The 14,645-nt window shown below is 62.0% G+C and overlaps 1 protein-coding gene and 1 long non-coding RNA gene across 2 annotated transcripts; one reads left to right on the top strand and one right to left on the bottom strand.

Moving 5' to 3' along the window:
• The first annotated feature begins 2,478 nt into the window (after window positions 1-2,478).
• LOC135285656 (uncharacterized) lies at window positions 2,479-4,434 on the top strand. Its single transcript, XR_010350423.1, has 3 exons — window positions 2,479-2,613; window positions 3,066-3,235; window positions 3,650-4,434. It is a non-coding gene; the product is annotated as an uncharacterized LOC135285656 (long non-coding RNA).
• A 1,423-nt stretch (window positions 4,435-5,857) lies between these two features.
• MFSD2A (MFSD2 lysolipid transporter A, lysophospholipid) lies at window positions 5,858-14,347 on the bottom strand. The gene is made up of 14 exons (XM_064398144.1): window positions 14,217-14,347; window positions 14,006-14,128; window positions 13,418-13,542; window positions 10,298-10,421; window positions 10,074-10,152; window positions 9,725-9,897; window positions 9,408-9,498; window positions 8,853-8,974; window positions 8,213-8,296; window positions 7,433-7,516; window positions 7,042-7,154; window positions 6,739-6,882; window positions 6,390-6,566; window positions 5,858-6,064 (listed from the first exon to the last, which is right to left on the bottom strand). The coding sequence occupies exons 1-14, from the start codon at window positions 14,292-14,294 to the stop codon at window positions 6,007-6,009; spliced, it is 1,575 nt and encodes a 524-aa protein (XP_064254214.1). The 5' UTR covers window positions 14,295-14,347; the 3' UTR covers window positions 5,858-6,006.
• Between the last annotated feature and the right edge of the window lie 298 nt (window positions 14,348-14,645).

Here is a 14,645-nt window from a genome sequence, read left to right on the forward strand (position 1 = left end):
GGCGAGGGGGGTGTGGCTTCGGGGAGGATGCCGCCCTGCGATTGGTGGATTAAAGGGAAGGCGTGGTCTGTGTATGAGGGGGCGGGGTCTCGCGTGTGGGCGGGGCCAAGGGGCCGGATGGGGGCCGGGACCCCCGGGGGGATTCGGGACCCCCCGAGGGGCTGGGGGGGTCTGGGATCCCCGTCTGGGACCCCCGGAGGGGCTGGGGGGGGTCTGGGACCCCCGTCTGGGACCCCCGGAGGGGCTGGGGGGCTCGGGACCCCCGTGGGGTCACCCAGAGGGGCTGGGGGGGGGGTTCTGGGACCCCCGGGGTGGGCTGTTGGGGTACGGGGGTCCTCATGTGGCTTGGGACCCCCCCAAAAGGAGTGAGGGTGCTCTGGGAGAGGGGCAAGGCTGGAGGTTGGGGTCTGGAGATGCCGCCGGGGGGGGGGTTTAGGGGGGAGGAGACCCCCTTGGGGAGGGGTCCGTCCCCGTCCTGCAGCGGCGGGGTTTGGTTGGGGGCGGGGGCTGGGAGGGATCGACGGGACCCCCAAAAGCTGGGGGCAAGCGCGGGGCTGGGGTCGGGACCCCCCTGAGGCGGGTGGGAGAGAGGTCCTGTCCCGGGCAGGGCAGGGACACGTTGTCAGGTTGGCGAGGAGGAGGAGGAGGAGGAGGAGGAGGAGCAGCCCCGGCCGCCGCTTCCTGCCCGGCTGCGCTACCAAAGATGGTCACGGCTGGCCGGGAGCGGCGGCGGGGCTCTGCTGACACCTAGCGAGGCTGAGCCGCCACCGGCGAGGCTACGGTGCCTCCCGGTGATGCTCCGGTGACGCTGTGCTGCACCCGGTGAGGCTCCGGTGCCTCCCGGTGATGCTGTGCTGCCTCCCGGTGAGGCTCCGGTGCCTCCCGGTGATGCTGTGCTGCCTCCCGGTGAGGCTCCGGTGCCGCTGTGCTGCACCCGGTGAGGCTCCGGTGCCTCCCGGTGAGGCTGTGCCGACTCCCGGTGAGGCTCCGGTGATGCTGTGCCGCTCCCGGTGATGCTGTACCGCTCCCGGTGATGCTCTGCCGCTCCCGGTTCTCGCTGCGGGACCCCGAGCCCTCCGAGGCTTTGCTCTCCCGGCTCTGCGAGCCGCGGGTCCGGGATGGGCTCCCCCCGCTCACGGTGCCTCCGTTCCCGGGGCTCCCCCCGCTCACGGTGCCTCCGTTCCCGGGGCTCCCCCAGCTCACGGTGCCCCCGTTCCCGGGGCTCCCCCAGCTCACGGTGCCCCGTTCCCGGGGCTCCCCCAGCTCACGGTGCCCCGTTCCCGGGGCTCCCCCCAGCTCACAGTGCCCCGTTCCCGGGGCTCCCCCCGCTCCCCGCTGCCCCGGCAGGGCGCTCGCAGCCCGGCAGCCCCGCTGCCCGCAGCTCCCGGGCTCCCCCGGGCTCCTCGCTGCTTTTCTCGGCTCCTTCTGCGCCCTGCCCGCACCCGCTGTGCCCCGCGCCCCGTGCCGGCAGCATCGGCCGCCATGCGGAATGGGAATGGGAATGGGGAATGGGAAATGGGAATGGAGAATGGAAATAGGAATGAGGAATGGGAATGGGAATGGGAATGAGGAGTGGGAAATGGGAATGGAGAATGGGGAATGGGAATGAGGAATGGGAAATGGGAATGGGAATGGGAATGAGGAGTGGGAAATGGGAATGGGAAATGGGAATGAGGAATGGGAAATGGGAATGTGGAATGGGAAATGGGAATGGAGAATGGGAAATGGGAATGGAGAATGGGAAATGGGAATGAGGAATGGAAATGGGAATGGGAATGGGAATGAGGAGTGGGAAATGGGAATGGGAAATGGGAATGAGGAATGGGAAATGGGAATGTGGAATGGGAAATGGGAATGGAGAATGGGAAATGGGAATGGAGAATGGGAAATGGGAATGGAGAATGGGAAATGGGAATGAGGAATGGAAATGGGAATGAGGAATGGGAATGGGAATGAGGAATGGGAAATGGGAATGTGGAATGGGAAATGGGAATGGAGAATGGGAAATGGGAATGGAGAATGGGAAATGGGAATGGAGAATGGGAAATGGGAATGAGGAATGGAAATGGGAATGAGGAATGGGAATGGGAATGAGGAGTGGGAAATGGGAATGGGAAATGGGAATGAGGAATGGGAAATGGGAATGTGGAATGGGAAATGGGAATGGAGAATGGGAAATGGGAATGAGGAATGGGAAATGGGAATGGAGAATGGGAAATGGGAATGAGGAATGGAAATGGGAATGGGAATGAGGAGTGGGAAATGGGAATGAGGAATGGAAATAGGAATGCGGAATGGGAAATGGGAATGCAGGGATGGAGCAGGCCAGGTCACTGCTCCCACCGCTCCTGTGTGTGCCAGGAACGGGATTTTTATCCCTCCAGGAACGGGATTTTTATCCCCCCAGGAATGGGATTTTTATCCCTCCAGGAGCGGGATTTTTATCCCTCCAGGAGCGGGATTTTTATCCCCCCAGGAACGGGATTTTTATCCCCCCAGGAACGGGATTTTTATCCCTCCAGGAGCCGCCTCGTTCAGCCCAGCTGACCCAGCCCAGGGGCAAACCCTCTGTGCAGGGCAGGGCCAGCCCCCTCTCCTCATTCCCATTCTCAGGTTAATTTTTGTTCTTCTCCCCCTTCCCTGGGGTTTCTCCTTCCTCTCCCCACGGCTGCTGCCCACCCGGATTCCCCCGAGGCTGTGGCTCCTTCCCCACAGCCACCTTTAGGGTGCTGTAAAACACGGAGCACTGGCCTCATGCAAAGGAGGCACTGGTGGGGGCTGATTTCCCATTCTGCATTCCCATTTCCCATTCTGCATTCTTATTTTCCCATTCTGCATCCCTATTTCCCATTCTGCATCCTTTTTTCCCAGCACCACACCAATATTTGCTCCATGTTTCAGCCCTGTTTTTTGTCTCTGACAGCAGCCTTTGGGGTTTTGCAGCCACAGGAGAGCACTTGTCCCTCGTGGTGGGGTGAGGGGGGCACTGCAGCCCAGCTTCACTTTCCCAGCCCTGGGAAAATGCATTTATGGTGGTTTTGTTTTTGTTTTTTGGGTTTTTTCAGCAGGAAATCACGTCACTGCCCCATCGTTTCTGTCCATGTGCAGCAGCCCTGGGGCTGCTAACAAACTTGGGAACAGCAGCTCTTGCAAAATATTAACCCAAGCCCACCAAAACACGTCAGCCTGTGTTTGCAGACGACTGGAGTGACCTCAGCCTGGTGGCACAGACAGGGTGAGCCCTGGGGACAGCAGCGACACCCATGGTGCACAGCTGGCCTGGGTGAACTCTGCTGTCCCCAGGTGGTGACGGAGCCCAGCGCTGGTCCCCAGCACAGCCCTGCTCCAGCATTCCTGCTGCTCCTTCCCAGGCTGAGCTGGTTTCCAGCTGGATCTGTCCCTGAGCCTCCCTGGGGACTCTGGGTGACACCCTGCCTGTGGGAGCCCGTGCTTGGCTCAGCTCGAGGTGTTTGGAGCCAGCCCTGGGCCATTCCTGCTGCTCCTGGAGCCTTCCAGCCCAGGGAATCCATCCTCAGCCCTGGCATGTTTCACAAACCCTGCTGCCAGATAAACCTGAGGCTTTTTGCCCTTTCCCTGCAGGTAAAGAGGGGGTTTATTCTGACTCCACACTTCCACTTTTCCCCTGCAGGGTAATAGACTGTCACCTCTGGAAGTGTCACTCCTGCCTGAGCCACTGAGGTCCTGCCCCTTGGAGCCAGAGGATGGAGCTCTGCAGGTTCATGTGCTGCTTTCTGTTTAATTTTGTCCCCTTTGCAGTCCTCTGGTCCCCAGAGCAGACCAGAACCCCTCTGCTCCCCTCCTGCCCAGGCCAGGGCTGGCCCAGGGGCCTGGGGGACCCCTCAGCTGGGAGCCAGGGCTGTTCACACAGCTGGGCAGGGGTGGGCACACAGCTGGAAATGCCTTTTCCACCTCCTGCCTCTGCTTCCCTGCCCCTCAGCCCGAGGACGTGGCAGCCCTGCCACCCCAGCTCTGCAGGGAGGTGCTTCCCAGCATCCTGCTGCATTTTCTCCAGGGCCAAGGTGTGTGTGGATCAAACCAGAGCACGGCTGTAGGTGCAGGCAACCCCTCCCTGTGTGGGTTTTTTTCCCCACCCATTTATTCTGCACGTTTGGAGTGGAACCCTCTGTAACCAAAGTGGAGCACAAGCCCTGCTCCCAGGCTGGAGCTCTGCCCAGGGCTCGAGTGTTATCAGCTCTCATGGTCACTTTCCCCCCACACATCTCATTTTCTTCAGAGCCTCCAACAGAGGAATATCCAGAGCCCAGTTCAAGCTCCTCTGGATGGTTTTATTCTCTTGGGCTGGCTGCAAAAAACCCAGAGACTCCTCCTCGTGAACTCCACGGAGCCAAAAAAACAAGGAGGCAAAGAATAAAGTGTCCCTTATTTCTGTTGGAACTCTTTGAGAAAAAAAACAAAGGCTCGCAGCAATCTTTGAAAGCCGTGGAGCAGCAGCACTGCCCACACCCCTGAGAGCAGCCAGGTCATGGCCATGGCTGGGGTAACTCCTGGCCAGGAGCAGTGCAGGGCTCAGAACATCCCCAACAACCCTGAGCTCTCTTGGCTGGAGCTTTCCTCCTCCTCCTCTTGCAGAGGATGCTCCTGACCCCCTCCTGCCCCACCACGGGGGCTGCAGAGAGCTGGCTTTGTCCCCCTGCTGTCCTGCCCTAGGGAGCTCCCCAGACCCAGCCCTGGGGCCCTGCTGAGCACAAAACCAGCCCCCATCCTTCATCCCCGTCCCTCATCCCCATCCCTCTGCCACAGGAGCATTCCCAGCTGATCCCTCTGGCTATTTTTAAACCCCATCCTCATTCCTGTCCTTTGTACCTAAAGGATGAGCCACATCCTTTCCCCCAAACCCTCAGCTCAGCCCTGGCCCCAGCAGCTTCTCGGTGTGACCAACGTGCTCAACAAAAGGCAGCAGCCCTATCCCCTGTCCCCTTGGGGACAGAGCAGAGCCAGCACAGGCTGGGAATTCACCCCAGCCATGGATGTGGCTGCTCCCAGCCCCTTTTTCTCCAGTTGCACTTGCTGCTGGAGGTGCTGGGGAGGGCAGGGCTCTGCCCCGTGCTGCTGTGGGAGCAGGGAATGGATATAAATATCCAGGGATTAGTGCTCCCCAGCACTCAGCCCGTGTTGAGTGTCACCCACAGCCCACATTCCCTTCCTCCCCGCTCCCCAGCTGCCTCTCCTGTTTCCAGCCTGGAGTTCACCATCCCTGCTGGCAGCACTTTGATTTCATTCCTCCCTCCACCCCCCTCTTGAAAAGGAGGAAATAATGGAGCCTTTGTTGGGTGAAGGAGCTGCACGGGGGCAAGGGGCTGAGCACAGCTCCTGCCTGGATTATGGCATTCCTGCACCACGGCTCAGGAAAAGTCAATCCTGCACCCCGTGGTGTCTAAAGGGAGCCAGGGCTTGCTGACAGCCGTGAAAAACCCCAGATGAGTGAAAAAAGAAATTCTTCACACGCGCTGCCGACTTCCCCCACTTTTATGTAAATTAATATTAACAGGTCCTGGGTTTGGGTTCTGTACAGATATATACAAACAGGAAACAGCTCCATATTTACATCATTAAGTTAATTAGGCTGTGTAAAAAAAGCACAGGTCCCACATTAGTGCCCTCTGTAGAGACAGCAGAGGTGAGCTCACGTCCTGGGCGCAGGCACACTGACAGTGTAATGTACACTAACAATCAACCCCAGGCAGGGCACTGGGCACGGCTGATCCAGGCTAAACCACCCCAGTCCAGGCTCCCCTGCCCTCCAGGGAGAGTGCTGGTCCCTGGAGAGGCAGCACCACGTGTGTAATGTACACTACCAGCGCTCTGTGGGCCCCGTGCAAGGCACAGGACGCGCACAGATCCCGAGTTGGAGGCAGTGGATGCTCCCCACGGCTCCTCCAGCACCTCCAGGGCCACCAGGCTGGGCCAGCCCGGAGGGGACGAGCCCCTGGGGACCCCCAGTGTGAGCAGCACACCCAGCCTGGGTCACACGATGCTGGCCAGCTCTGTGTTGTCCGACTCCGAGCTGCTGTTGCTCTCCTCCCTGGGGGAAAAGAGTTGGGAATGAAGCACGGGTTAACCCACAGGAGCAAGGTCTGCAGCCCAGTAAGATCTGCCTCAGGGAGCAGGAGCTTCCAGAGGGATGTCAGCACCTCACAGGCAGCTGGGGCGGGTTCCTGCTGATCTCCCAACACTTCACACCATCCCTTTGGAAGCTGGGATTGGGAAAAACAAGTCAGCCCTTCCCTCGTGCCACCGCCCACGGGTCCTGGAGGATTCCTGGACAAGCCCCAGTGTGTCCCAACCCGTCTGATCCTGCCCCCACACACACACACCCCCACAGGCCCTGCTTGCTGCCTGACGCTCACCTTAAATCCTGCAGGGCTTTCTTGTTTTTGCTCCTCTTCTCCTCGTCGATGGGGTAGAGCTTGAACAGCAGCAGGCTCAGCAGGATCAGCCCCACGGGCACAGCAGACACCAACATCTTCAGGGTGAAGTTCACCTGGCCAGGCTGGGAGCAGCCCCGGGTCTGGTACCCTGCGAAGCTGAGGGCAGAAAGGCACCTTCAGACAGAGGGAATGGGGTGTGCAGGGGCTCCCTGCTCCCTGTGGGGAGAGCTTTGGGGCAACAGCTGCATTTAGAGCTCATCAATCCCCTCCCAGAGGCTGGCAAGTGCCTCCCTCCCTGTCCCCCCTCAGCTCCCAGGCAGGAACTCACTCCAGGCTGAGCGTGGAGATGCCCAGGGAGACCCCAGCAGTGAACTTGGTGAAGAAGACATAGAAGGAGAAGAAGATGGCCTCGTGGCCACGGGAGCTGGGGTGCTGCAGCTTGAAGTCATCGATGACATCTGGCAGCATGGACCTGTGCAGAGAGAGGGATGGTGACCACCAGGGCTGGCACAGCAAAGCCACCTCCCCTCTGCTGAGGGCATTTCCCTCAGGAGCCCCACCTGGGCTGCAAACATGGCAAAAAAAACCCCTTCTGAGGCTTTTTAAGGCTCTGGAAGCCCCTCACACTCACCAGGGCAGGAGGAAGGCGGCTGCCACGCTGATGCCGGCAGCGACGGCCACCACGTAGGTGACAAAGAGGTTACTGTCCAGGACAACCACGACGATGAGGAAGGGGATGGCAGACTGCAGGGGGGGCAGAGATCAGGTTGGCATCCGCAGGGCCTGGCCCAGACCCCCTGGCTTTTCCCCCCCTCCCCATATCCAGGGAGCCAGAGGTGCAGTGTCCTTCCCTGAGCCCCACGACACACCCAGGACAGCAAAAACAACACGAGGACAGGCACCAAATTGTCACTAGCAGCAGCCCCTGCCCAGCTCTGTGCTCTTTTGGGGGAGCTCTGCTCATGCCACGTGTAAGGACCATCCCCTGCACACGTGCACCCCACAGCTGAGGGGACACTCACTGAGATGCCCACGTAGACAGCCGTCTTCTTCCCAAAACGGGTCAGGAACCACTGCCAGAAGGGAATGGTCAAGGTGGCCGAGAGCTGTGGGGACAGAAGGGTCATGCTGGTGGCTCTTTGCTGGCAAGGCCCTTCCCAGCTCCTGGCAGGGCCTCCTCCCAGCCCTGCTCCAGCACCTGGGATTGCCACACGCTCCGGGGCTGGCACAAAGCCACACGTGGCGTGTGGGGCCACCTCCTCCCCCAGAGCAGAGCCCTGGCCCCACACCTGCCCCGACAGAGGGAGGATCTGACTCAGTCCTCGCTGCTGGGAGGGGACCTGATCTTGTCCCCAGCCCAGGCGTGGCCAGCAGCCAGGCTCTGCGGGCACCATGGCACCTCGGGCCTTTCCTCCCCGCTTCCAGGAACAAGGAGAGCTGCAAAGAGCTCTCAGGGAGCTGTTTGCTCCGTGTTCCTGGCAGGAAACACTGAGATCCTTTTCTCAAAGAGGGGAGGAGAGGGAGACAAGAGGCAGGGCTTGGACAAAAGGCCCCCACGGCTCCTGGTGTCCCCCGTCTGTGGCCTGCTTCACGCAGGAACAAAGGCCCCGCTGTTCCTGCCAAGCCCGCAGCCTCTGCAGGACACTTGGCAGCTTCTTCTCCCTCCCCTCGTCCCAGGGGACCTCTGACCACTGTCCCCGTGTCCCTGTCCCTGCCCCCAGCCCATGCCAGCCCCCCGGCAGCACCCACTGGAGCCCCCCACAGCCCCAGCCCCGCGGGCTGCGGGACAGGGCCGCACCCACCATGATGGCCAGCAGAATGTTCTGGAACTCGTTGCGGAAGCCCAGGGTGTAGGTGCAGAAGAGGGCAAAGTTTCCCTCCAGCAGCTGTGGAAAAGGCAGGCAGGGGTCAGGGGGGACACCTCTGTCCTCACACAGCCACAACCCCAGTGCAGGCAGGGGTCGGGGGGGACACCCAGAACCCTGAGGGACATGTCTGTCCTCACACAGCCACAATCCCAGCACAGACAGGGGTCGGGGGGGACACCCAGAACCTTGGGGGGACTCTCAGCACTCTGGGAGGACACCCAGAACCCTGAGGGACATGTCTGTCCTCACACAGTCACACCCCCAGCACAGACAGGGGTCAGGGGGGACACCGAGAACCCTGAGGGGGACATGTCTGTCCTAACACAACTGTGCCCCCATTGCAGGCAGGGGTCAGGGGGGACACCCAGCCACCCCGAGGGACACGTCTGTCCCCACACAGCCACACTCCCAGCGCAGACAGAGGAAGAAAGCAGCCATTGAGCGAGGGCACGAGGCCACATCCTCTCCCTCTGTCTGGGGCAGCTCCAGCTCAGCCACCACGTGCTCCCAGCCCCTGGGATCGTCCCCACAGCCAGCCCCACTGCTGCTCCCTGTGCCCACCCTTCCAGCTCACCATGAAGGCCAGCGAGGTGAAGAGGAAGCCGGCGATGAGCTTGATGTAGGGCCCGTGGTTCATCACCAGCTTCAGCCCCTGGAAGAAGGAGACAGGCTCGTCCGACTGCAGCTCACAGGACTCTGGGGAGCAGAGATCAGCCCAGCGTTAGAGCCCCCCCAAAACAGCACCCCTGGGTGCCCCATGCCCCTGCTCAGCACCCTCCACGAGCCCTGCCCACCCACAGCATCCCAGCACCATGGAGCAGCCGATTCCCCCAGGATAGGCAGGGAGAAAGAAGGACAGAAATTTGGATATCACATCCCCCTGAGATGCCCTGGTTGGCACTGGCAACCCTGGCCAGCCAAAAATGGGCGAGATAAAGGTTATCTAACAGACCCCAGAGGTGCTCTGGCCTCCTGCAGCACCTCCCCAGACCCAGAGCTCAGCTCCACCTGCCCCTCTCCTCGGGGAGAGCCACGAATGAGGGGCCAACAGCTCAGCCAGGCTCCTGGAGAGGAAGGAACAGCAGCATTTCCACCAGTCCTGAGCACTCCAGCCCCTGCCCAGCCTCACCTCTCCTCTCCCTCACGCCCAGCAGCAGGATGAGGGCACAGAGCAGGTAGAGCCCCCCGATGACCCCCGCAGCGATCATGTAGGCATTCCTCTGTGTGAGAGAGGGAGCAGCAGTCAGGGCAGGGCCCAGCCTGGGGAAGGGGCTCAGCCCTGCAGCAGCCAGGGGCAAGGGGCTCAGCCAGGGGAGGGGGCTCAGCCTGGGGAGGGGGCTCAGCCCTGCAGCTGGGGAGGGGCAAGGGGCTCAGCCCGTGCCCCAAGGGGAAGAGGGGCTCAGCGCCTGCCCCCAGGGGAGCACACAGCAGGGACCCCCAGCTCACAGTGTCTGTGAGAGAGCCGGTGTCGTGGGTGGTGTTCAGCTCCTCCATGGCCACCGAGGAGTTGGTCAGGCCGAAGAAGAAGGGGCTCCCCACGCAGGGAGTGTCCACTTTGCCAACGATCTGGCCCTGGATGGCAGTGCCCAGCACGGTGCCCAGCACCTCCACGGTCATTCCTGCAGGGAGAGGCCAGCAGGGCTGAGCACAGCCCCTGTCCACAGCAGGGCATCCCCAGCTGGGGCTCACTGCCCTTCCCGGGGAGAAATGTCCAAATCCCCAAGGGATGGAGGAAAAAGGGGAGAGGGAAAAGGAAAAAGGGGGGAGGGAAAAGGGAAAAAGGGGGAGCTCTCACGGTAGGCAGTGGCCGAGTCGCGCTCGCTCTGCTCCCTGCTGATGAACATGGTGAGTGCTGAGTAAGGCACGTGGAAGCACTGCAATGGCACAAGGAGAATTGGCTCAGGGAGGATGTCACAGCCCGAGGGACCTGGGGCAGGCTGGTTTCTGCCCCTCGGTGCCCCTCAGGGGTTGGCAGGGGGTGGCAGCCTCCGTGCCAGGTGTGAGCAGAGCCTGACTCACCGTCACGAGCGTCTGGAAGGCACAGTAGAAGACAAGATACCACATCACTTGTCCTGTGGAGATGTCTGGCACAAACCAGATGAGGAAGTAGGAGATGATGGCAAAAGGAGTGGAGAACATGATCCTTAGAGAGAACAAGAGTGTCAGCCTTGTGGGCACAGCCCGAGCAGCCCAGCTCTGCCTGCTTCCACACATCCCGTGGGGCTCAGGCATCTCATCTGGGGGCTCCTGAGCTGCCCAGACCCAAACCAGGGCTGGAGGCAGCAGGTCAGGTGTGACAGGGTCAGAAGAGCTGACTCAGACTTCCAGGGAAGAGCTTCCAGGTGTCTCCTTCCACAGAAGTGATTGATCTGCTCTTGCCTTGGGCTTCCACCCCCAGCCCTGACCTCTCCCCCAGGCAGCACTGCTGTGCTCAGCAGGATGTCATCACCCCCCTCATCCTGGCAAGGGCTGGGGAGCAGCTGGGGAACAGCCAGGCAACTCAGCCCTGCTCCCCAGCAGCCAAAAACCTCTCACCAGCTTGGCTTTGCTGCCAAGGCCCCCCAAGCCCTGCTCTGCTGGCAGCAGTGGAGCAAACCAGCAGCAGGCTGGCTCCTTCCTCCACCTCTGCCCAGCCTCCCAGAGCTGCAGGGACACGGGATGCAAAATGCAACAGAGCATCAGAGGGGACTGCTCGAGTGCTGGGCCTTGGCAGCAACTCCTGCAGGGTCTGCCAGCAAGGGCATCTGCCCTCTTCATCCCGTGGGTCTCATAACCCCTGTCCTGCTGCAGGACCAGGGCACAGCTCTGCCCTGCTCCAGCACCCCGGGGACACCCAGGGCCCCCCACCACTCAGGGCAGGAGGGGAGAAGGAAGAAGGGAAGAGAGCCAGGTGCTGAGGTTAGACCCACATCACTCAGGAGATGGATTTTGCTGGGGATTTGTGAGCCCAGGACAGAGGCTGTGAGGTCCTGGAGCGAGTCCAGCAGAACTGGACATGAGACAGAGCCACTCACGGCCCGAGCTGGCCCTTCCCTGCCAGGGAACAGCAAGATCTTTCCGTCTGGGCTGACGTACAGGACGCAAAGCTTACACTGGAAGTCGGGGAGGGAGCGGGGAGAGCGAGAAACAGAAACTCCATGGATGGAGAGCAGCGACAGAGGCTGCACAGGACCCAACACATGCACATTTTTCCACACCCACGTCACCCTGCCGGGGAAGGAGGGGGGAGGAAAGCGCCGAGCAGCTCCAGCCCCTCCTGCTGCAGCTTATCTGCCCTCCCATACGCCGAGCTGAGCCGAGGGAAACGCGGAGCCAAAAGCTGAATGAAACCAGCAGAACAGAACCGCGTCACGCTCGCCATCCCGTGAGCGTCAGATGCGCCAGTTCCCCCCAGCACCGGGCAGCTGAGCCCCGGCCAGGGCTGACCACAGCTCCTGGCAGGCAGAGAGTGACTGAGAGTAACCCCTGACCCAGGGCGAGGTGATTAAGGAGCTCGGAGGAGGCTGAGGCTGTGACGTGCCCCGGCGCTCATTGGCCCCGCTGCATGGTGTGTTCCTTTGTGCCGCTGCACAGCCCTCCCCAGCCGGCCTGAGCTGCTGGCAAACGGCTGCACGAGGGCAGAGCCAGGGGTTCCTCACTCACAGACACCTCAAGGAAAAGTTCACTCAGCGGGAAGTCCGCTGTGGTCAAGGAAATGCGGATCCCAGCTCAGAGCTGGGGACGGGGTGACGTCCACGAGGCTGGGGAAAAGGAAGAAGCAGACAGTGGATGAGCTGGTGGATGGAAGTGTGCCAAAAATGCGTTTCAAAGACAGAGGGCTGAAAGGGAGAGAGGTGGTGGCCCTCAAGGAAGGTGTCCTCTCCCTTCCAAGGAACTGGAAGGGCCACAAGCTTTGTGCTGGAGCCAGCTGGGCTTGGTCCCACAGATGTGCCCGGCAACAAACCCTCACACACGGCGGGGTCACCTCGCAGGTGTTGAGGGCTGGGGTCAGGCAGCAGCCTCGAGACCACCCCAGCGCCTGCAGCTCCTGGCTTTGCACAGGGAAACTGAGGCAGCCACAGCAGCAACACCAGCCCGGGGCTGGCAGAGCCAGAAAAACCTGGGTTTAAGAGGTTTAAAATCAGCTCGACTCCATCCAAATTGGGCTCAGCGGGCAGCCCTTGAGCCATGCACAATAGCAGCGAGCTGCGGCCGCCCCGGAGGGGCCCAGCACAAGCAGAGAGCTCTGGCTAATTTTAACGAAGCAGGAGCTGCTCCTCGGAGGAATGCGGCCACTTCAGTCCCACCCCCTGCCTGGAGATTAGGGCGAGCGGAGCCATCCCCGCGGCTGCCCCGCGCTAATCTCCGGACCCCAGACCCTGCTGCAGGCAGGGAGAAGCTATTTCAGGCCACGTGTGTGCAGCCTGCCTTCAACAACTGCCTGCTGCTGCTGCCCAGAGCTATTCCAGGAAAGCAGAGGGTATAATTCTGCGCTGCGTCCCTCCAGCTCCACTCCCCCCGTGCCCACCCTCTCTGTGTTTTGGCCATCCCACAGGCACACGAGGTTATTTTAGCCACCCTGTCCCCAGTCGGGCATTAAAGCTCCACATCGCCTGCAGGAACAGGTGCTCAGGGGTGTCCTAAGCCTGCCCCGGGTGCCATGTGGGGGCTCACAAAGCCCATCCCATCCTCTCCCAAGGGCGGAGGGAGCACTGCAGACACACAGATCCAGGACAGCTGTTTCCCTGCCCGGGGAGGACCCTCGTGACTGTCAGCCGGCGCTTCCACCACCACAGGTCTGTCACACACACCCCCAACCTCCTTCCCTGTGCTGCCACCTGCTCTGGCTGCCACCCTGCAGCCACCACAGGAACAAAGTCCACCACGGTGGCAGGGACGTTGGAGTTTGCAGGTGCAGTGACATTGAGGTCAGCCAGCTTGGGAACTGCAAGAGCAACAGGCACAAACTCGAGGCCACCCAGCTGTCGGTGGCACCTGGGGCTTTTGGGAGCTCTTGGCACCACACCTGCATGAGCCAGGGCGTCAGCACATCCTGCCCTTCATCCCCTGGCACTCCTCATGCCAGGGGATACCCGAGGCTGACTGGAAGAGCTGTGACACAGCAGGCAGGGAATGCAGGGTGCCACCAGCAGCTCTTACCAGGGCATCAGGCGGCCGAAGCGGGTCCAGGAAGTTTTGCTGATGAAGAATCCCACCATGGGGTCCGTGATGGCATCCCACACTCGTCCCGCAAACAGGATGATGGAGGCATAGAAAGCGTCCACCTGCAGGGGGAGGAACTCGTGTCAGGAAATGCAAACCCCCGGTGCTCCCAGCCGCCCTTCCTGACCCCTCAGGAGCGTCCCGACCCTACCCACTGTGACCCCACAACCACTGGGGAGCAGTCCCTCGGTCTCTCCCCCTCGTTCAGAGGGATTTGAGGCTCCCAGCGCTGCCCCACCGCGGAATTCCCACATCCCAGAGCCCAGTCCCCAAACCAGCACAGGGAAGCCGAGGTGTCCTCCTTCCCCAGCTTCCTTCCCTCCGTGTTTCACACCTGTAGGACGGGTCCTGTGCCCCCCCAAAAGCAGCCACCAGCACCCCGCTTTGTCCCGGGACCGGCCCGGGAGCAGCCGCAGCCCCGGGGCACCGCCGAGCCCCGCGCCGCTCCATCCCCGGGGCACAGCGCACCGGGAGCCCCGGGAGCCGCAGCCCCGGCGCCGATCCCACGCCCCGGCCCTGCCGTACCTGCGCCACGTCCAGGAGGTAGATCTGGAGGAAGAAGCCGAGGGCGCAGCCCGTGATCTGGTACGGAGCCCCCCCGACGGCGTAGCACAGCTTGCTGCACACCGACAGCCGCTCGCGGTTCTCCTGCAGGCGGCACCGGCGTTAGCGACCCCCGGGAGAGCCCCCCGCCCCGAAGCGGCCCGGACCCCCCTCGGCGTGCCCCGGGGCTCACCCTGCGGCGGTGCTGGCGGAGCGCGGGCGGCAGGAGCCCCCCGGCCCCGGGCCGCTCCGCGCCGCCGCCCCCGGCCATGCCGTGCGCGATGAATGGGCCGAGCCGCCGCCGCCCGCCCTTGTACCGGGAGACCCGCCCCGAGCTGGGCAGCACCGGCCCGCCCCCACCCGCCTCCTCCTCCTCCTCTTCCTCCTCCTCCTGCCCCGGCCCTTCCCTCCCGAGCTCCCCTGCCTGGGTCCCGGTGCTTTCGTTGGCTCGCCTCTGTCCCGCATCCCTCCATCCCCCCGTTCTTCATCCCTCCATCCCCCCATTCTTCATCCCTCCATTCCCCCATTCTTCATCCCTGCCCTCCATCCCTGCCCTCCACCCCTCAGAATGGCAGAACGGTTTGGGTTGGAAGGGGTCTGTCTTACAGCCCATCTCGTGTCA

Source organism: Passer domesticus, chromosome 24, assembly GCF_036417665.1.
Source record: "Passer domesticus isolate bPasDom1 chromosome 24, bPasDom1.hap1, whole genome shotgun sequence".
Taxonomy (NCBI): domain Eukaryota; kingdom Metazoa; phylum Chordata; class Aves; order Passeriformes; family Passeridae; genus Passer; species Passer domesticus.